Here is a 21,097-nt window from a genome sequence, read left to right on the forward strand (position 1 = left end):
CTCCAGAAATGTCTTGTTAACAAACTATAGTTTTGGCAAGTCGGTTAGGACATTTGTGCATGACACAAGGAATTTTTCCAACAATTGTTTACAGACAGATTATTTCACTTATAATTCACTGTATCACAATTCCAGTGGGTCAGAAGTTTACATACACTAAGTTGACTGTGCCTTCAAACAGCTTGGAAAATTCCAGAAAATTATATCATGGCTTTAGAAGCTTCTGATAAGCTAATTGACATCATTTGAGTCAATTGGAGGTGTACCTGTGGATGTATTTCAAGGCATACCTTCAAACTCAGTGCCTCTGCTTGACATCATGGGAAAATCAAAAGAAATCAGCCAAGACCTCAGAAAAAAAATTGTAGACCTCCACAAGTCTGGTTCATCCTTGGGAGCAATTTCCAAATGCCTGAAGGTACCGCATTCATCTGAACAAACAATAGTACGCAAGTATAAACACCATGGGACCACGCAGCCGTCATACCGCTCAGGAAGGAGACGCGTTCTGTCTCCTAGAGATGAACGTACTTTGGTGCGAAAAGGTCAAATCAATCCCAGAACAACAGCAAAGGACCTTGTGAAGATGCTGGAGGAACAGGTACAAAAGTATCTATATCCACAGTAAAACGAGTCCTATATCGACATAACCTGAATGGCCGCTCAGCAAGGAAGAAGTCACTGCTCCAAAACCGCCATAAAAAAAGCCAGACTACGGTTTGCAACTGCACATGGGGACAAAGATCGTACTTTGTGGAGAAATGTCCTCTGGTCTGATCAAACAAAAATAGAACTGTTTGGCCATAATGATCATCGTTATGTTTTGAGGAAAAAGGGTGATGGTTGCAAGCCAAAGAACACCATCCCAACCGTGAAGCACGGGGGTGGCAGCATCATGTTGTGGGGGTGCTTTGCTGCAGGAGGGACTGGTGCACTTCACAAAATAGATGGCATCATGAGGGAGGAAATTATGTGGATATATTGAAGCAACATCTCAAGACATCAGTCAGGAAGTTAAAGCTTGGTCGCAAATGGGTCTTCCAAATGGACAATGACCCCAAGCATACTTCCAAAGTTGTGGCAAAATGGCTTAAGGACAACAAAGTCAAGGTATTGGAGTGGCCATCACAAAGCCCTGACCTCAATCCCATAGAAAATTTGTGGGCAGAACTGAAAAAGTGTGTGCGAGCAAGGAGGCCTACAAACCTGACTCAGTTACACCAGCTCTGTCTGGAGGCATGGGCCAAAATTCACCCAACTTATTGTGGGAAGCTTGTGGAAGGCTACTTGAAACGTTTGACCCAAGTTAAACAATTTAAAGGCAATGCTTCCAAATACTAATTGAATGTATGTAAACTTCTGACCCACTGGGAATGTGATGAAAGAAATAAAAGCTGAAAGAAATAATTCTCTCTACTATTATTCTGACATTTCACATTCTTAAAATAAAGAAGTGATCCTGACTGACCAAAGACAGAGAATTTTTACTTGGATTAAATGTCAGGAATTGTGAACAACTGAGTTTAAATGTATTTGGATAAGGTGTATGTAAACCTCCGACTTCAACTGTCTGTAAATTCAATATTTTTATATTTGATTGTCAATACATTTACAAACACTTCTAAAAACATGTTTTCACTTTGTCATTATGGGGTATTGTGTGTAGATGGGTGAGAAAAACATCAATTTTGGGGGGAATAAGTCAAGGGGTATGAATACTTTCTGAAGGCACTGTATATTAGGAGCAGCATGAAGCTGATGTCTGAGAGAAATGGGGGAGGCTGAGGTGCTTGAGGTCAGAGGATCTGTTAGTGATGGAGAAGGGATGACGAGGAGAAGAGGCTCTTATAGGGTCCCTGAGTACACGTGTTCTGGACAGATTCACTAAGGAGGTTTCACACACAAACACACAAACACACACACACACACACACACACACACACACACACACACACACACACACACACACACGGCTACCCTACTTCTCCACAGTAGCCAACCTGTCTGTATAGCTGTGACTTCATCAATAAATGCATGAAGGGAAAGAATGGCAGTAACCTCAAGGTCAGAGTATAGAGTACTCAGAACCCAGACAGAGAGGGGGGGATGAGACAGACGGAGGCTTGCTGTTCAATCATTAAAACCGCACAACTGGCCAAATCTCCAATAGTCTACACACACGTCTGTCTGTGAGGAGCTGGAGAAAAGCTGTCTGTCAAACAGGACTAGGAGCTCAGGTGCATCCTGTTTCATTGATCATCCTTGAGATGTTTCTACAATTTGATTGGAGTCCACCTGTGGTAAATTCAATTGATTGGACATGATTTGTAAAGGCACACACCTGTCTATCGAAGGTCCCACAGTTGACAGTGCATGTCAGAGCAAAAACCAAGCCATGAGGTCGAAGGAATTGTCCTTAGAGCTCAGACAGGATTGTGTTGAGGCACAGATCTGGGGAAGGGTAACAAAAAATGTCTTCAGCATTAAACACAGTGGCCGCCATCATTCTTAAATAGAAGAAGTTTGGAACCACCAAGACTCTTCCTAGAGCTGGTCGTACGGCCAAACTGAGCAATCGGTGGAGAAGGGCCTTGGTCGGGCAGGTGACAAGGAACTCAATGGTCACTCTGACAGAGCTCTAGAGTTCCTCTGTGGAGATGGGAGAACCTTCCAGAAGGACAGCCATCTCTGCAGCACTCCACCAATCAGACGGAAGCCACTCCTCAGTAAAAGCCCGCTTTGAGTTTGCCAAATATGAAACCAAGATTGAACTCTTCGGCATGACTGACAAGCGTTACGTCTGGAGGAAACCTGGCACCATCTCTACGGTGAAGCATGGTGGTGGCAGCATCATGCTGTGGGGATGTTCTTCAGCTGCATGGACTGGAAGACTAGTCAGGATCGAGGCAAAGTACAGAGAGATCCTTGATGAAAACCTGCTCCAGAGCGCTCAGGTCCTCAGACTGGGGCGAAGGTTCACCTTCCAACAGGACAATGACCCTAAGCACACAGCCAAGACAACACAGGAGTGGACTCGGGACAAGTCTCTGACGCTCCCCATCCAGCAACACTCCCCATCCAACCTGACAGAGCTTGAGAGAATCTGCAGAGAAGAATCGGAGAAACTCCCCAAATATAGGTGTGCCCAGCTTGTAGCGTCATACCCAAGAAGACTCAATGCTTTAATCGCTGCCAAAAGTGCTTCAACAAAGTACTGAGTAAATTGTCTGAATACTTATGAATGTAATATCCGTTTTTTATTTTTAATAAATTCACAAACATTTCTAAAAACCTGTTAATGCTTTGTCATTATGAGGTATTGTGTGTAGATTGATGAGGGAAAAAAACTATTTAATACATTTTAGAATAAGGATGTAATGTAACAAAATGTGGAAAAGGTCAAGGGGTGTGAATACATTCCGAAGGCACTGTATATTGTTAATGACTGTGTTCATAAAGAGCTCAGATATGATTACATAGCCCAGACTGACTGTACTAGGAAATACAAATAAAGAAGGCTCATTATGAAGGTTAAACTCACCCCATCGTGAACCAAAGCCTTCCACGTGTGCTCCAGTTTCTTTATTAATCTGGAGCCAGAAAGAGAAACAACACTTAAAAACGTTTGTTATTAAAAATGGATTAACCCGTTAGAGTCTTAGCCCTGTCTAAATCGGAGTTGGGGTGGGGGTACTACTAAGCTATATGGAATTGCTTTAAGAAGGTCATACCAAGGATAATTTTGCTATTTGATTTTGAATGTTTAGACCCTTTGAAGTATCAAAAAAATATAACGAAAAATGATTTCATGAAAAAACAATGATTTGGCCTTACTGCTATTAGCCCATACAAACGTGTTGAATAACAGATTCAGCACATGGAGCAACAGATAGTCCCCCAAAAAACATCGAAAGGAAATTTGTTCTAAAGTGTCTGTCCTATATCTGAGAGATATAAGAAACATTTGTTATTTTTTGGGACATGTATTGAACCCCTTATTTTTGTCACTAAATAGTCTCCATATATACTTCCATACATTTTTTTAGACTTTTGATTTTTGTATTATGCTAATTCGATTTTCACGGGGGCGCGGACATCGACCTTAGGGGGTTAAGGTCACAGAGACAAATATAAACAGCGTCAACCAGCCACGCTACAGGCTGTTGTTTTATACGCTGATGGAGGCTGAATATTTTATCATCTTATGATGCTGGCGGGTTGATTCTACAAGACAGATAGTGTTATAATATAGTTACCTGGGTCACATTTATTAGGCACCAAAGATAAAAAAATATACTGCTACAGATAGGGACTACCTGAACTTGTCCAATAAGAAACGTTAGTTTTCGTTTCCGTTCCAAAACGTTTTGCTACAGTGTGACCTAATGAACACGATTCTGTATGATTTATATGACATTTGTAATTACCTGTAGGATTGCAGGATGTCGATGATTCCGATGTAGAGGAGTAGACGCTCTCCTTTCCCGTTGACTGCTGGGATGCCGCCCATCCTACAGACAAACATGAAGAGATAGTGAGATACAAAGAGTGGCACTGACAAACAGAGAGGGTAGAGAGAGCTACAAGGAAACAGCTAGCAACAGTCAAACACCCCAGCCGGTCACATGTCAGTCACTCACGTGTCGTCGGTGTCGATAGACTCTCCGCAGGCGGCCCCTCCCTGGATGGACTCCATGGCGGTGGAGTAGAGGGCCTTCTGGGCCACGGGCCTCTTCTCATCCTTCTCTCCTCCCTCCATCTGCTGCTCCCGCTCTGCCTGGTCGATGTTATGGACCCCCAGCAGCAAGCTGTAGTCCATGATCTTAAAGCTCTCCAGCACCTGGAAATACATACAGATATATAGGTTTCAGTTATAGGACTGAGCTAGGCCTATCAGCCCTATGATTGGTCCACACATCAATGGGGTCCTTCTCAATGATCTTTTCTATTACAAATGGGGTATTAAAACGTTAACCTGTACTGCAGCGTAGTATAAAACATTTGCTTCACAGTGGATGTAACTGCACAGTCAGGGGCATATTTCAGAAATATATTTAATTAATAACTTGCTGCTCGACGTCAAAGGAATTGACAATATTAACAATATACCTTGCTGCAGCAAGTAACTTTTTAGTGCCCTCAACTGTAGATGCTAAGTTTAAAATGATGTCAATGTGTAATTTAAACCCTGATAGCAATGGGTCCTAAACCTGGCTTGTTCTCCTCACCAGACAGTCTCTCTGCAGGGTCTTGACCAGAGCGCTGTACATATCCTGGTCCAGCATCAGGCCGTCCTGCAGGTCCTGCATGAAGTCCAGGTCTTTGAAGGTGGGCTTGGCCTTCTGTCTCTCCTTCTTGGAGGCACAGCGTTTGTACGTGGAGCCCTTTAGGTCGAACTTGAGGTGCATGCGGACGGCGCGCGGTAGAACATTGTTCATGACCACCATGCGGATGTTCTTACCGCCAGACTGGATGCAGTACAGGCCGAAGAACTTGGGGAGCAAGGTACGAGGGTTCTGGTTGAGGTTCTGGAGAGAAGGAGGAAGAGAGAGAGAAAGATGCAGTAAGAAAAAGACCAACATTACCAAGAGCACAGGATAGTATTGGAGAAAACAGTCCATGATATGGCACCTTTCATTTTAACCCTGGTAATTAGGTAACCTATTTTAAATAGATGTGCCTGCAATGTTTGTGAGCCACAGTTTTTTTATGGTTTTAACTTGATCTGCAAAGGCAATAAATACAACCATTTTGAACAGTTTTTATCTCAGTCTTTGTTTTTAAGCCTTTTTAAATGGATATTTCAGGATTTTGGCAATGAGGCCCTTTATCTAGTTCCCCAGAGTCCGATTAACTCATGGATACAAATGTTATTTAACCTTTATTTAACTAGGCAAGTCAGTTAAGAACAAATTCTTATTTTATAATGACGGCCTACCCCAGCCGAACCCTAACAATGCTGGGCCAATTGTGCGCCGCCCTATGGGACTCCCAATCATGGCCTTAGACCGCTGCGCCACTTGGGAGTTATGTCTCTGTGTCTAGTTTCAAGGATGTAATGACTGGAAGTCTATGGGTATGTACTAGCATGCTACCTAGCAGATACTTTAGTCATTGCGCTAACGCTAGTTAGCAACTTCAAACTGCACGCAGAAACATAAAAATGGTATCCTCATTGCCAAAATCCCAAAGTATCCCTTTAGGTGATTGAGTAAGGCCAGCTCCGTCACAGTACCACATGATTCCTCAAGACCAAACCAACCTCACCCCTTCAAAATATTCACAACACAAGAGTAGACAAAAAATACCAAAAGCAGTAACCCAAAGTACGAGACGTTTAAACTAACCTAATTCACAATTTCGTAAAACTATCTCCTTATCATCACTCTGCTTTAAATATTTAAGTAGTCAACCAAAATAAGTGAGGTTAGCCAAGCTACACACGTTCCTTGAACATTAAAAGTAATGACAGAATCCCATTAAAGTAATTACCAGGAGCCAGCTTCTTATGCACTCAAAGACTGCAACTCCTGGCAGACACAGAGAGAGAGAGGAGGGAGAGAGACGGGAAGAGACAGACAGAGAGACAGGGGAAGGAGGAAGGAGGAGTCACAGGGCTCCAACAGCAAGCAGTAAGGCCTTCAGGCTTTTAGGCCACAGCCAGTGATCTTCACAAGAGAGACAGACTGGGGGCATGAGACAGAGAGAAACAGAGGGAGTGAATCCCCATCATCCAGCAACACATGCCCCCTCTGTCCCTGAGTGGAGGGCACAGCACTGACAAGTCAACAAGAGAGAGACACATGAGAGAGAAAACAGGGAATGAAAAAGGGGGATAGAGAGTAGAGGTCCACCGATTAATCGGAATGGCTGATTAATTAGGGCCGATTTCAAGTTTTCATAACAATCAGTAATCGGCATTTTTGGACACCGATTATGGCCGATTACATTGCACTCCACGAGGAGACTGCGTGGCAGGCTTACTACCTGTTATGCGAGTGCAGCAAGGAGCCAAGGTAAGTTGCTAGCTAGCATTAAACTTACCTTATAAAAAACAATCAGTCTTAACATAATCACTAGTTAACTACACATGGTTGATGATATTACTAGTTTATCTAGCTTGTCCTGCGTTGCACATAATCAATGCAGTGCCTGTTAATTTACCATTGAATCACAGCCTACTTCGCCAAATGGGGGATGTAACAAGCGCATTCGCGAAAAAAGCACTGTCGTTGCACCAATGTGTACCTAACCATAAACATCAACGCCTTTCTTAAAATCAATACACAAGTATATATTTTTAAACCTGCATATTTAGTTAATATTGCCTGCTAACATGAATTTCTTTTAACTAGGGAAATTGTGTCACTTCTCTTGCGTTCTGTGAAGACCATTTCTTCCTAACAAAGACCGTAATTAATTTGTCAGAATTGTACATAATTATGAAATAACATTGAAGGTTGTGCAATGTAACAGGAATATTTAGACTTAGGGATGCCACCTGTTAGATAAAATACGGAACGGTTCCGTATTTCACTGAAAGTATAAATGTTGTTTTCAAAATGATAGTTCCCGGATTTGACCATATTAATGACCTAAGGCTCGTATTTCTGTGTTATTATATTATAATTAAGTCTATGATTTGATACAGCAGTCTGACTGAGCGGTCGTAGGCAGCAGTAGGCTCGTAAGCATTCATTCAAACAGCACTTTCCTGCATTTGCCAGCAGCTCTTCGCTGTGCTTCAAGCATTGCGCTGTTTATGACTTCAAGCCTATCAACTCCCGAGATTAGGCTGGCAATACTATAGTGCCTATAAGAACATCCAATAGTCAAAGGTATATGAAATACAAATCGTATAGAGAGAAATAGTCCTATAATTCCTATAATAACTACAACCTAAAACTTCTTACCTGGGAATATTGAAGACTTGTGTTAAAAGGAACCACCAGCTTTCATATGTTCTCATGTTCTGAGCAAGGAACTTAAACGTTAGCTTTCTTACATGGCACATATTGCACTTTTACTTTCTTCTCCAACACTTTGTTTTTGCATTATTTAAACCAAATTGAACATGTTTCATTATTTATTTGAGACTAAGTTGATTTTATTGATGTATTATATTAAGTTAAAATAAAAGTGATCATTCAGTGTTGTTGTAATTGTCATTATTACAAATATATATATAAATATCGGCCGATTAGTCGGTACCGGCTTTTTTGGCCCTCCAATAATCGGTATCAGCGTTGAAAAAGCATAATCGGTCGACCTCTAATAGAGAGGGAGAGAAAGATGTGAGGGAGAGAAAGAGATGTGAGAGGGTGAGAGAGAAATATAAATAGAAAAGTATGGGGGGAAAACAGGCATGTAGAATGATGCCATGAGAGAGTGGAAAACAAGTGTGAGGGGGTGGCACTGACGTTTGTTACATCACCATGTTTAACATCATGCCCCCAGCCCAACCCAGTCCTGTCAGCTGCACCAACCCAGTCCTGTCAGCTGCAGCAGACGTGTAGAGCTGTTCTATTGCCTCTCTGTGTATGTGCCTGCCTGCCTGTCCCCACTATGTGTCTCAGTCTCAGTCTCAGTCTGCTATGGCCTCAGGCCACAGTGAACCCGCATGGCTCACAATCCCTCATGGCTCATTAGCACGCACACCTAACACCCATTGGAATCGTGTAACTGCAATGGTCTGGAGCCAAAATGGTGGAAAAGGTCAGTGTAAATGTCTTCCTGTTGTCATATACTAATGCTTGAGGGCATTTCCCTTCAAACGTGGGTAAATTCCTGCTTGGTTTCAGTGCCTGTTAGTACATGAATATACACAAGCTTATCCCCACGGAAAATAGAAATCTAAAATAGAAACATGGACATACACTAGTACCTGGTCGGACCCCGCTTTGCCTCCAGAACAGCCTGAATTCTCAGGGGGATGGAAACTTTGCTCAATTGGTATCAAGGGATTTAACGTGTGCCAGGAAAACATCCCCCACACCATTACACCACCAGCCTGTACTTTTGACACCAGGCAGCATGGGGCCATGGACCCAAATCCTAACTCTGCCATCAGCATGATGCAACAGAACAGGGATTCATCAGGCAATGTTTTCCACTCCTCAATTGTCCAGTGGAGGCACTTCTTGTTTTCAGCTGATAGGAGTGGAACCTGTGTGGTCATCTGCTGCAATAGCCAATACGTGACAAGGACCGACGAGATGTGCGATTCATCAGGAAAAATTGCCTCTTGTGAGTAGTATGTGAGTGAGTGGAATGATGCAGCGTGTGTGTGTGTGTGTGTGTGTGTGTGTGTGTGTGTGTGTGTGTGTGTAGGGTCATATCTCACCATGTAGTAGCCAGGCAGCAGCTTCTGTAGAAACTCGGCCTCCTTGTGCATGACGGTCTTGATGATGAACTCATCGTCCTTGGTCAGGTAGAACACAGAGCCACTGGCCCCAGGGTTGGACAACTCAATCAGAGGCTCGTTACACAGGGAGTACTGCAGACACAGAGACACATACACTCTGACTGCATTATTATGGCATATTGAAACACACACAAGTACATGCATGTATCCTACTCCGACAAGTATACATACACAGAGACACACATCACACACACACTAATCGGAGGTATGTGTGTGCTGTGGAGCTTCTAGACTGCTGACCACTCAGGGAGGAGCGGTGACTCACCCTGCCTCCTCCTTGACCTTTCCACCAGGCCTCGTCTGGCCCTAACCATCTCTACCCATCCTTCTTATACCTTCCCCCTCTCCTCAACCCTACCCAACCCTTCTCTGGCCCTCCCCAGCCCTCCTCCTCTCTGCATACCGTTTCTCCTCTCACCCTCCCTATTCTGTTCTTCTTCCTGCCTAATATCCCTATTCATCCACACAGTATTTCTTTGCTCATCTCTCCCTCTCCCAAAATCTCCTCATTCTCTCCAACCCTCCCTGTCCCTCCCGTCTCTCCTGATTCTCTTCCCAGTCTCTCTCCAGGCGTGCCGGGGTGCCTGGCTGTCTGGTGGGGGAGATCACACTCCCAGTCAGGGTGCTACAGAGCTTGCTATGCTGCTCACTGATGACAGCAGACCTGGACTGAGAGGGAGGGAGTGGGCAGCAGGCTGGACTGAGAGGGAGGGAGTGGGCAGCAGGCTGGACTGAGAGGGAGGGAGTGGGCAGCAGGCTGGACTGAGAGGGAGGGAGTGGGCAGCAGGCTGGACTGAGAGGGAGGGAGTGGGCAGCAGGCTGGACTGAGAGGGAGGGAGTGGGCAGCAGGCTGGACGGAGAGGGAGGGAGTGGGCAGCAGGCTGGACTGAGAGGGAGGGAGTGGGCAGCAGGCTGGACTGAGAGGGAGGGAGTGGGCAGCAGGCTGGACTGAGAGGGAGGGAGTGGGTAGCAGGCTGTGGGATAGAGGGAGGGAGTGGGCAGCAGGCTGTGGGATAGAGGGCCACACACACCACACAGTGACAAAAGACAGAGATACACTGGTCAGATTGTATGTTTTCAGTGCTTTTAACCAATTGAAATTATAAATTGTCAGATTGAAAACAAATAACTTTTGGGGATTAGATAATAAGCTTTTAATTGTTTCACCACAATCCATCACCCTCTGAAATGCACAGCCTGATTAATCATCCCTTCTTGCAGGCGTATCCCTATCAGATAGTATGGGGAACAGGGGATGGCAAGGGGAGGGGAAGATGAGAGAGAGAGGAGGGAGAGAGCGAGAGAGAGCACAAGAGAGAGGAAGAAGGAGAGAGAAAATGAGAGAAAGAAAGAAGGGGAGAGGGGAAAAGAGAAAGAAATAAACAGAGAGAGATGAGAATGGAGGAAGGGAGAAAGGGTGAGAGAGTGAAGAGAGAGAGAATTGAGAGAGTGAGAGAGAGAGTGAGGCAGGAAGGAAGGGAGAGCAAGACCCTGAGTGCAGAGAGCTTGAGCTCCAGGCACTGTGATTAATCGTAGAGGCAGGAACACAGCACACACACCCAGGGCCAGCCACACACACACACACACACACACACACACACACACACACACACACACACACACACACACACACACACACACACACACACACACACACACACACACACACACACACACACACCCACCCGCGGGTGCGCGCACACACACACATACACACACCCTCAGAGTGAGACAGACACCTAATACACACAGGAGCGTGACAGCAGCCTAAAACACAGGCAGTTGTATAATCATATCGTCTAGAAGGCAGGAGGGGCATGTTCACAGACGAACACACACACAGCCAGTCAGGCAACACTGATACAATGTGACAAGGGCCATGAGGGGTGACGCTGTGCCTGTCACACTCACACACACACTTTGACTGCATTATTATGGCATATCGAAACTCACAAGGACACGGCAGAGACAGAGACAGAGACACGGCACGCACAATAATCAGAGGTACAGTGCATTCAGAAAGTATTCGGACCCCTTGACTTCTTCCACATTTTGTTACGTTACAGCCTTATTCTGAAATGGATTAAAGAAAACAATTTCCTCAGCAATTACACACAATACCCCATAATGACAAAGTGAAAACAGGTTTAGACATTTTTGTAAATGTATATATACACAAATGTATATATATAAAAAAAATAAACAGAAATACCTTATTTACATAAGTATTCAGACCCTTTGCTATGAGACTTGAAATTGAGCTCAGGTGCATCCTGTTTCCATTGATCATCCTTGAGATGCTTCTACAACTTGATTGGAGTCCACCTGTGGTAAATTCAATTGATTGGACATAATTTGGAAAGGCACACACCTGTCTATACAAGGTCCCATAGTTGAAAGTGCATGTCAGAGCAAAAACCAAGCCATGAGGTCAAAGGAATTGTCCATAGAGCTCCGAGACAGGATTGTGTTGAGGCACAGATTTTATTTCTTTATTTTATTTAACTAGGCAAGTCAGTTAAGAACAAATTCTTATTTACAATGACGGCCTACCCCGGCCAAATCCGGACGACGCTGGGCCAATTGTGCGCCCTGCCCTATGGGACTCCCAATCACGGCCGGATGTGACGCAACCTGGATTCAAACCAGGGACTGCAGTGATGCCTCTAGCACTGAGATGCAGTGCCTTAGACCGCTGCGCCACTCGGGAGCCCCAGATCTGGGGAAGGGTACCAAAACATTTCTGCAGCATCAAAGTTCCCTAAGAACACAGAGGCCTCTATCATCCTTAAATTGAAGAAGTTTGGAACCACCAAGACTCTTCCTTGAGCTCGCCGCCCGGTCAAACTGAACAATCAGGGGAGAAGGGCCTTGGTCAGGGAGGTGACCAAAAACTCAATGGTCACTTTGACAGAGCTCTAGAGTTCCTCTGTGGAGATGGGTGAACCTTCCAGAAGGACAACCATCTCTGCAGCCCTCCACCAATCAGGCCTTTATGTAGTGGCCAGAAGGAAGCCACTCCTCAGTAAGACACATAACAGCCCACTTGGAGTTTGCCAAAAGGCACCTAAAGACTCTCAGACCATGAATAGCAAAATTCTCTGGTCTGATGAAACCAAGGTTGAACTCTATGGCCTGAATGCCTAGCATCACGCCTGGAGCAATCCTGGCACCATCGCTACAGTGAAGCATGGTGGTGGCAGCATCATGCTATGGGGATGTTTTTCAGCGGCAGGGACTGGGAGACTAGTCAGGATCGAGGCAAAGATGAACGGAGAAAAGTACAGAGAGATCCTTGATGAAAACCTGCTCCAGAGCGCTCAGGACCTCAGACTGGGGCGAAGGTTCACCTTCCAACAGGACAACAACCCTAAGCACACAGCCAAGACATCACAGGAGTGGCTTCGGGACAAGTCTCTGAATGTCCTTGAGTGGCCCAGCCAAAGCTCGGACTTGAACCCGATCGAACATCTCTGGAGAGACCTGAAAATAGGTGTTCAGCAATGCTCCCCATCCAACCTGACAGAGCATGAGAGGATCTGCAGAGAAGAATGGGAGAAATTCCCAAAATACAGGTTTGCCAAGCTTGTAGCGTCATACCCAAGAAGACTCTACGCTGTAATCACTGCCAAAGGGACTTCAACAAAGTACTGACTAAAGGGTCTGAATACTTATGTAAATGTGATATTTCAGTTTTAATATATATTTTTTTAAATTAGCAAACATTTCTAAAAAAACAGTTTTTGCTTTGTCATTATGGGGTATTGTGTGTAGAATGATGAGGGAAAAAAACGATGTAATACATTTTATAATAAGGTTGCAACCTAACAAAATGTGGAAAAAGTCAAGGGGTCTGAATGCACTGTATGTGTGTGCTGTGGAGCTTCTAGACTGCTGACCACTCAGGGAGGAGCGGTGACTCACCCGGCCTCCTCCTTGACCTTTCCACCAGGCCTCGTCTGGCCCTAACCATCTCTACCCATCCTTCTTATACCTTCCCCCTCTCCTCAACCCTACCCAACCCTTCTCTGGCCCTCCCCAGCCCTCCTCCTCTCTGCATACCGTTTCTCCTCTCACCCTCCCTATTCTGTTCTTCTTCCTGCCTAATATCCCTATTCATCCACACAGTATTTCTTTGCTCATCTCTCCCTCTCCCAAAATCTCCTCATTCTCTCCAACCCTCCCTGTCCCTCCCGTCTCTCCTGATTCTCTTCCCAGTCTCTCTCCAGGCGTGCCGGGGTGCCTGCCTGTCTGGTGGGGGAGATCACACTCCCAGTCAGGGTGCTACAGAGCTTGCTATGCTGCTCACTGATGACAGCAGACCTGGACTGAGAGGGAGGGAGTGGGCAGCAGGCTGGACTGAGAGGGAGGGAGTGGGCAGCAGGCTGGACTGAGAGGGAGGGAGTGGGCAGCAGGCTGGACTGAGAGGGAGGGAGTGGGCAGCAGGCTGGACTGAGAGGGAGGGAGTGGGCAGCAGGCTGGACTGAGAGGGAGGGAGTGGGCAGCAGGCTGGACTGAGAGGGAGGGAGTGGGCAGCAGGCTGGACTGAGAGGGAGGGAGTGGGCAGCAGGCTGGACTGAGAGGGAGGGAGTGGGCAGCAGGCTGGACTGAGAGGGAGGGAGTGGGCAGCAGGCTGGACTGAGAGGGAGGGAGTGGGCAGCAGGCTGTGGGAGTGTGGGCCAAGGCCCAAGAACAGGACACTGGAAACCAAGCCTTCTGCCTCTGTCTCTCTATACAGGGAGCCTCTGAACAGCTTGTGTACAGAGAGCTGCTTCAGTGGGATCAGGAATTGGTGCACTAGCCATCCTAAAACCATTCCTATCTGTTCCACAACATTGGCCTATCAAATGACTGCTTGTCTGTTCATTCTGATCATCTAATATGTTAACGTCATGCAATGTGTTCATGTCTGTTGTCATGGTTGAAAAATGGTAGATTTTCATATTCTTACCAGGTAGTCATCGGGCCTGATCCCAAAGAGCTCCCTGAAGTAGCGGAAGGCCACAGGAGCGTATGTCTTAAAGCGGAAGTCTGGGAAGTGGTGGGCTGGAGTCAGGTTGCTGCCTTCACTGGAAGGGGGAGAAGGGGAGAAAAACTTTTAGATACGGGACAACTATGTATGAACTAAGGAACTATTCTAGTGTAAATATATGAATATATATTGCTTTCAATCAAAATAACATATCCGGGATCAGGGATGTGATTGGTCCGAGGCCTGGAGGACATGACTGTCTCGTTCTAATGACTGTCCTGATGGTGTGGTTGGTCCGAGGCCTGGAGGACATGACTGTCTCGTTCTAATGACTGTCCTGATGGTGTGGTTGGTCCGAGGCCTGGAGGACATGACTGTCTCGTTCTAATGACTGTCCTGATGGTGTGGTTGGTTCGAGGTCTGGAGGACATGACTGTCTCGTTCTAATGACTGTCCTGATGGTGTGGTTGGTCCGAGGTCTGGAGGACATGACTGTCTCGTTCTAATGACTGTCCTGATGGTGTGGTTGGTCCGAGGCCTGGAGGACATGACTGTCTCGTTCTAATGACTGTCCTGATGGTGTGGTTGGTCCGAGGCCTGGAGGACATGACTGTCTCGTTCTAATGACTGTCCTGATGGTGTGGTTGGTTCGAGGTCTGGAGGACATGACTGTCTCGTTCTAATGACTGTCCTGATGGTGTGGTTGGTTCGAGGTCTGGAGGACATGACTGTCTCGTTCTAATGACTGTCCTGATGGTGTGGTTGGTCCGAGGCCTGGAGGACATGACTGTCTCGTTCTAATGACTGTCCTGATGGTGTGGTTGGTCCGAGGTCTGGAGGACATGACTGTCTCGTTCTAATGACTGTCCTGATGGTGTGGTTGGCAGTTAACTACTGCTGTATATACCTTTTCTAGGAATATACTGTCCATACAGCCAATACACACCATTCACATACATATATATTTATATTCCGGACTCTGACATTGTTCGTTCATATTATGTCTTCATTTCTTGTTATGTTTTTTACTTTTGGATTATGTGTGTATTGTTATTGCATTGCTAAATATTACTGCACTGTTGGAGCTAGAAACAAGCATTTCACTGCTCTGGCAATAACATCTGCAGAACTGTGTACGCGAACAATAAACTTTGATCTGATTTAGTTACCTGGGAAAGAAGACGCTCTCTACCACATAGAAGTCCTGCATGAGGACGTCTCTCTCAGGCTTGGAGCTCAGGTTGCCCACCGTGTAGCCGATGCCCAGCTGGATGGCACCTTTCAGGGCAGAGGACGTGGTCTGGGGGAGAGGAGACAGACAGTAGGGGTTAGTGGACTGCAGCTCATTTATATGAATTGAGAAATCTTCTGATTTACTATCTCCATTAGTTCAGCTCTCAGAGGGGACTGTACTCCACAATGAAGAGACAAAACCTTGACTCGCTAAACCATGCACACCAGAATACACATAATCTAATGTGCTACAGACAGACAGACAGACAGACAGACAGACAGACAGACAGACAGACAGGTCTCAGTAGATCTCCATCAGGTTGGTTTTCAGTGAGACACACTGTGTCTGCTCTGCTGTGTCTTCATCTCTTCTCACATTAGTATAAGTGGAACAGGCGGCAGGTAGCCTAGTGGTTAAGAGCGTTGGGTCAGAAACCAAAAGGTTGCTGGTTCAAATCCCTGAGTCGACTAGGTGACACGTGCCCTTGAGCAAGGCACTTAACCCTATTTGTTCTCTAAGTCACACTCTGGATAAGAGTGTCTGTTAAATGACGTAAATGTAAACATACAGAATGCAGTCTTTCACGCTTCTCTGCTTTGCTTGCTCATAGCTGTAGCCTAATTATGTATACATTACCAGGTGAGCTTTCTTGTGCCAGTGTCTTGGCTTGCTTGCTCTTGTGGGAGGTTGACTGCTGTGCTGTAAGGCATTTCAAGGCGCAGGTACTATATGTTATTACTATGTAATTGAATCGGGAGATGCTGCCTACCTTCTTGTAGGTGGTCTCTCCGGATGCATCCACTCCCCTGTGGCCCATCCTCTTAACCTGGCCTGGTAGGCCTGAGACACCAGGCAGCTGTTGGCCAGAGGATGGAGCAGAGTGGTTAAGACACAGATTTAGATTTGTACTCACTTCTATGGGCTGAAAACACGAACACCATCTGATGCCTAGCTATGGGCCAGGTTTATCAAGCGTTTGCAGCGCCTGTGTGCACCTGTTCTTTCCAATAGGGAACAACACATAAAAGGAGGAATGAAAGGTAAACTGAATATCAATAGAAGAACGAGGACAACGGGGTCAGTTTCATGTTTTTTTTTGCTTTGATTTCATTTGTCTTCTATTCCTGTGATAATTACAGGTGAAAACTCAACACAGGTGCTACCGCTTAGTAAATCTGCCACTAAAAAGCCTTGTGAGTGAACTGAGTCTCCCCTTTATGCCCATTTTTCTAACCCCTCCCAGATTACAGACAAACTGACAGTGGGCACTTCTCATCACAGGGCTGAGTGTAAAATGGAAGGGGCTTATAACACAGCATATGACCAGGGCAGTACCTATGAAGATTCCCACACTGCCCGCGAGCATACTGAAGCCTCTATGTGGAGTGTAGTAGTAGAGAGATCACACAGCATAAGGATTGAAGTGCAGGCAGGGGGATCAAAGTAGCAGGAGATGGTGTGTGTAGCAGAACACAGACAGTAGGAGGCGGGTTTAAACAGAGGACATGTCAGTCAGCTGTATTTCACAGTCATTGGGGTAAATACAAGTAAAGGTAAGTACACTACCTCAGTGATGTGTGCTTTTCTAGCAGAAAAATCTGAAAGAGAGAGAGAGCATTAGACCTATGAGGGATTCCATTAGTTCACATAATCAGTGTTCGAAGGAACAAAGAGGAATCCCATAGGGTACACATTATGTAATAACAGTGTCAAATAACAATGGGGGGCAGGTAGTGGAAGGAGCGGTTACCAAATCAATATACCATCCATATTCGTCCTGGTAGTCTAGTCAGTACCATCTATCCCAGGTCTAGCATTTCATAAAGCCATGTGATGTGAAAACAGAGCAACGTAAACAAAGGAATTGATCAGTGAGCTCTGCTGTCCTGTTCTCTTCAGCCAGCCTCAAATAAATCCATAATTGTAACTCATTTCTCAACTCACTTAGCATAATGAAGGAGTAGACTAAGAGGGGAGTTTAGATAGCACACTGCTACTGGGATGAATGAACATCAGATGCCAGGGGGCTGGTTACATTAAGAGTCAAGACACTGACTGACTGAGGCGTTTAAAACTGACCAATACTGTTATTTTAGGCTTGTCTATTTAAAATGATTAACACAGACAGTAAATATGCAATTGGAATGACCTAGAAAAATATATTTTGAATGAGAATGTGTTATATACCAGTCGTGCAAAGGGAGTAGGCTATGTGATGACAGGAGGTTGTGAAGGGGAGAAGCTGCATGTGTTCTTATTACTCTACAGGTGTTCTTATTACTCTACCGGTGCTCTTATTACTCTACAGGTGCTCTTATTACTCTACAGGTGTTCTTATTACTCTACAGGTGTTCTTATTACTCTACAGGTGTTCTTATTACGCTACAGGTGCTCTTATTACTCTACAGGTGCTCTTATTACTCTACCGGTGCTCTTATTACTCTACAGGTGCTCTTATTACTCTACAGGTGCTCTTATTACGCTACAGGTGCTCTTATTACTCTACAGGTGTTCTTATTACTCTACAGGTGTTCTTATTACTCTACAGGTGTTCTTATTACTCTACAGGTGCTCTTATTACTCTACAGGTGCTCTTATTACTCTACAGGTGCTCTTATTACTCTATAGGTGTTCTTATTACGCTACAGGTGCTCTTATTACTCTACCGGTGCTCTTATTACGCTACAGGTGTTCTTATTACTCTACAGGTGCTCTTATTACTCTACAGGTGTTCTTATTACTCTACAGGTGCTCTTATTACTCTACAGGTGCTCTTATTACTCTACAGGTGTTCTTATTACGCTACAGGTGCTCTTATTACTCTACCGGTGTTCTTATTACTCTACAGGTGCTCTTATTACTCTACCGGTGCTCTTATTACTCTACAGGTGCTCTTATTACTCTACAGGTGTTCTTATTACTCTACAGGTGCTCTTATTACTCTACAGGTGTTTTTATTACTCTACAGGTGCTCTTATTACTCTACAGGTGCTCTTATTACTCTACAGGTGTTCTTATTACGCTACAGGTGTTCTTATTACGCTACAGGTGTTCTTATTACGCTACAGGTGCTCTTATTACTCTACCGGTGCTCTTATTACGCTACCGGTGTTCTTATTACTCTACAGGTGCTCTTATTACTCTACCGGTGCTCTTATTACTCTACAGGTGCTCTTATTACTCTACAGGTGTTTTTATTACTCTACAGGTGCTCTTATTACGCTACAGGTGCTCTTATTACTCTACAGGTGCTCTTATTACTCTACAGGTGCTCTTATTACTCTACCGGTGCTCTTATTACTCTACCGGTGCTCTTATTACTCTACAGGTGCTCTTATTACGCTACAGGTGCTCTTATTACGCTACAGGTGCTCTTATTACTCTACAGGTGTTCTTATTACGCTACAGGTGCTCTTATTACTCTACAGGTGTTCTTATTACGCTACAGGTGTTCTTATTACTCTACAGGTGCTCTTATTACTCTACCGGTGCTCTTATTACTCTACCGGTGCTCTTATTACGCTACAGGTGCTCTTATTACGCTACAGGTGTTCTTATTACTCTACAGGTGCTCTTATTACTCTACAGGTGTTCTTATTACGCTACAGGTGCTCTTATTACGCTACAGGTGCTCTTATTACTCTACAGGTGCTCTTATTACGCTACAGGTGCTCTTATTACGCTACAGGTGCTCTTATTACGCTACAGGTGTTCTTATTACGCTACAGGTGTTCTTATTCGCTGAAAAAGCTTGAACACCACTGGTCTTGTCAGTAAACCGTGTCGATAACATGGCAGAACCAGTTAGGACCATCACCATATACAGTGCATTCGGAAAGTATTCAGACCTTTTCCCTTTTTCCACAGTTTGTTACGTTAGCCTTATTCTAAAGTGGATTCAATATTTTTTATTCTCATCAATCTACACACAAATCCCCATAATGCCAAATCAAAAACATTTTATCAAATGTATAAAAAATAATAATAATAATAATAATTTACATAAGAATTCAGACCCTTTGCTATGAGACTCAAAATTGAGCTCAGGTGCATCCTGTTTCCATTAATAATCCTTAAAAAGTTTGTACAACTTGAAGTCCACCTGTGGTAAATTCAATTGATTGGACATGATTTCGAAAGGCACACACCTGTCTATACAGGTCCAACAGTTGACAGTGCATGTCAGAGCAAAAACCAAGTCATGAGGTGTCGAAGGAATTGTCCATAGAGCTCCGAGACAGGATTGTGTCGAGGCACAGATCTGTGGAAGGGTAGTAGAACATTTCTGCAGCATTTAAGGTCCCCAAGAACACAGTGGCCTCCATCATTCAAGTTTGGAACCAGCAACTCTTCCTAGAGCTGTCGGCCTGGCCAAACTGAGCAATCAGGGGAGAAGGCCCTTGGTCAGGGAGGTGATCAAGAACCCGATGTTCACTATGACAGAGCTTCAGAGTTCGTCTGTGGAGATGGGAGAACCTTCCAGAAGGACAACCATCTCTGCAACACTCCACCAATTAGGCCTTTACGGTAGAGTGGCCAGACGGAAGACACTCCTCAGTAAAAGGCACATGACAGCCCGCTTAATGTTTGCCAAAAGGCACCTGAAGGACTCTGAGACCTTGAGCAACATGATTCTCTGGTCTGATGAAACCAAGATTAAACTCTTTGGCCTGAATGCCAAGCGGTATGTCTGGAGGAAACCTGGCACCATCCCTACGGTGAAGCACGGTGGTGGCAGCATCATGCTGTGGGGATGTTTTTCAGTGGCAGGAACTGGAAGACTAGTCAGGGTTGTGGGAAAGATGAACGGAGCAAAGTACAGAGAGATCCTTGATGAAAACCTGCTGCAGAGTGCTCAGAACCCCAACAGGACAACAACCCTAAGCACACAGCCAAGACAATGCAGGAATGGCTTCGGGACAAGTCTCTGAACGTCCTTGAGTGGCCCAGCCAGAGCCCGGACTTGAACCTGATCGAACATCTTTGGAGAGACCTGAAATTAGCTGCAGTGACGCTCCCCATCCAACCTGACAGAGCTTGAGAGGATCTGCAGAGAAGAAATGGGAGAAACTCCCCAAACACAGGTGTGCCAAGCTTGTAGCGTCATACCCAAGAAGACTCAAGGCTGTAATCGCTGCCAAAGGTGCTTCAACAAAGTACTGAGTAAAGGTCTGAATACTTATGTAAATGTGATAAATATTATTCTATTTTTTATTTTTACATTTCTAGTACCCGTTTTTGCTTTGTCATTATGAGGTATTGTATGAAGATTTATGAGAAAAAAAAACCAATTTAATCAATTTTAGAATCAGGCTATAATGTAACAAAATGTGGAAAAAGTCAAGGGGTCTGAATACTTTTCGAATGCACTGTAGTACAGCCACCAAACCTGTACAGGGAGAATACGCAAATATAGAATACTCATCACAATAAATACCAACCACTCCTGGGAAGTACTAAGCAGACC

At 44.9% G+C, this 21,097-nt stretch overlaps 1 protein-coding gene across 4 annotated transcripts in view; it reads right to left on the bottom strand.

Moving 5' to 3' along the window:
- The window catches only part of LOC115151784 (phosphatidylinositol 4-phosphate 5-kinase type-1 gamma), a 73,588-nt gene that overhangs the window by 18,241 nt on the left and 34,250 nt on the right, over positions 1–21,097 (bottom strand). For all 4 annotated transcript variants that reach the window (XM_029696005.1, XM_029696007.1, XM_029696006.1 and 1 more), the window contains exons 2-10: positions 17,197–17,228; positions 16,400–16,486; positions 15,566–15,696; positions 14,376–14,493; positions 9,344–9,496; positions 5,229–5,528; positions 4,641–4,840; positions 4,428–4,511; positions 3,542–3,590 (exon numbers count right to left, since the gene is read on the bottom strand). In XM_029696005.1, coding sequence (XP_029551865.1) covers positions 3,542–3,590; positions 4,428–4,511; positions 4,641–4,840; positions 5,229–5,528; positions 9,344–9,496; positions 14,376–14,493; positions 15,566–15,696; positions 16,400–16,486; positions 17,197–17,228 — 1,154 coding nt within the window. The remainder of the gene's footprint in view (positions 1–3,541; positions 3,591–4,427; positions 4,512–4,640; positions 4,841–5,228; positions 5,529–9,343; positions 9,497–14,375; positions 14,494–15,565; positions 15,697–16,399; positions 16,487–17,196; positions 17,229–21,097) is intronic.

The sequence above is a fragment of the Salmo trutta genome, chromosome 17, assembly GCF_901001165.1.
Source record: "Salmo trutta chromosome 17, fSalTru1.1, whole genome shotgun sequence".
NCBI lineage: Eukaryota > Metazoa > Chordata > Actinopteri > Salmoniformes > Salmonidae > Salmo > Salmo trutta.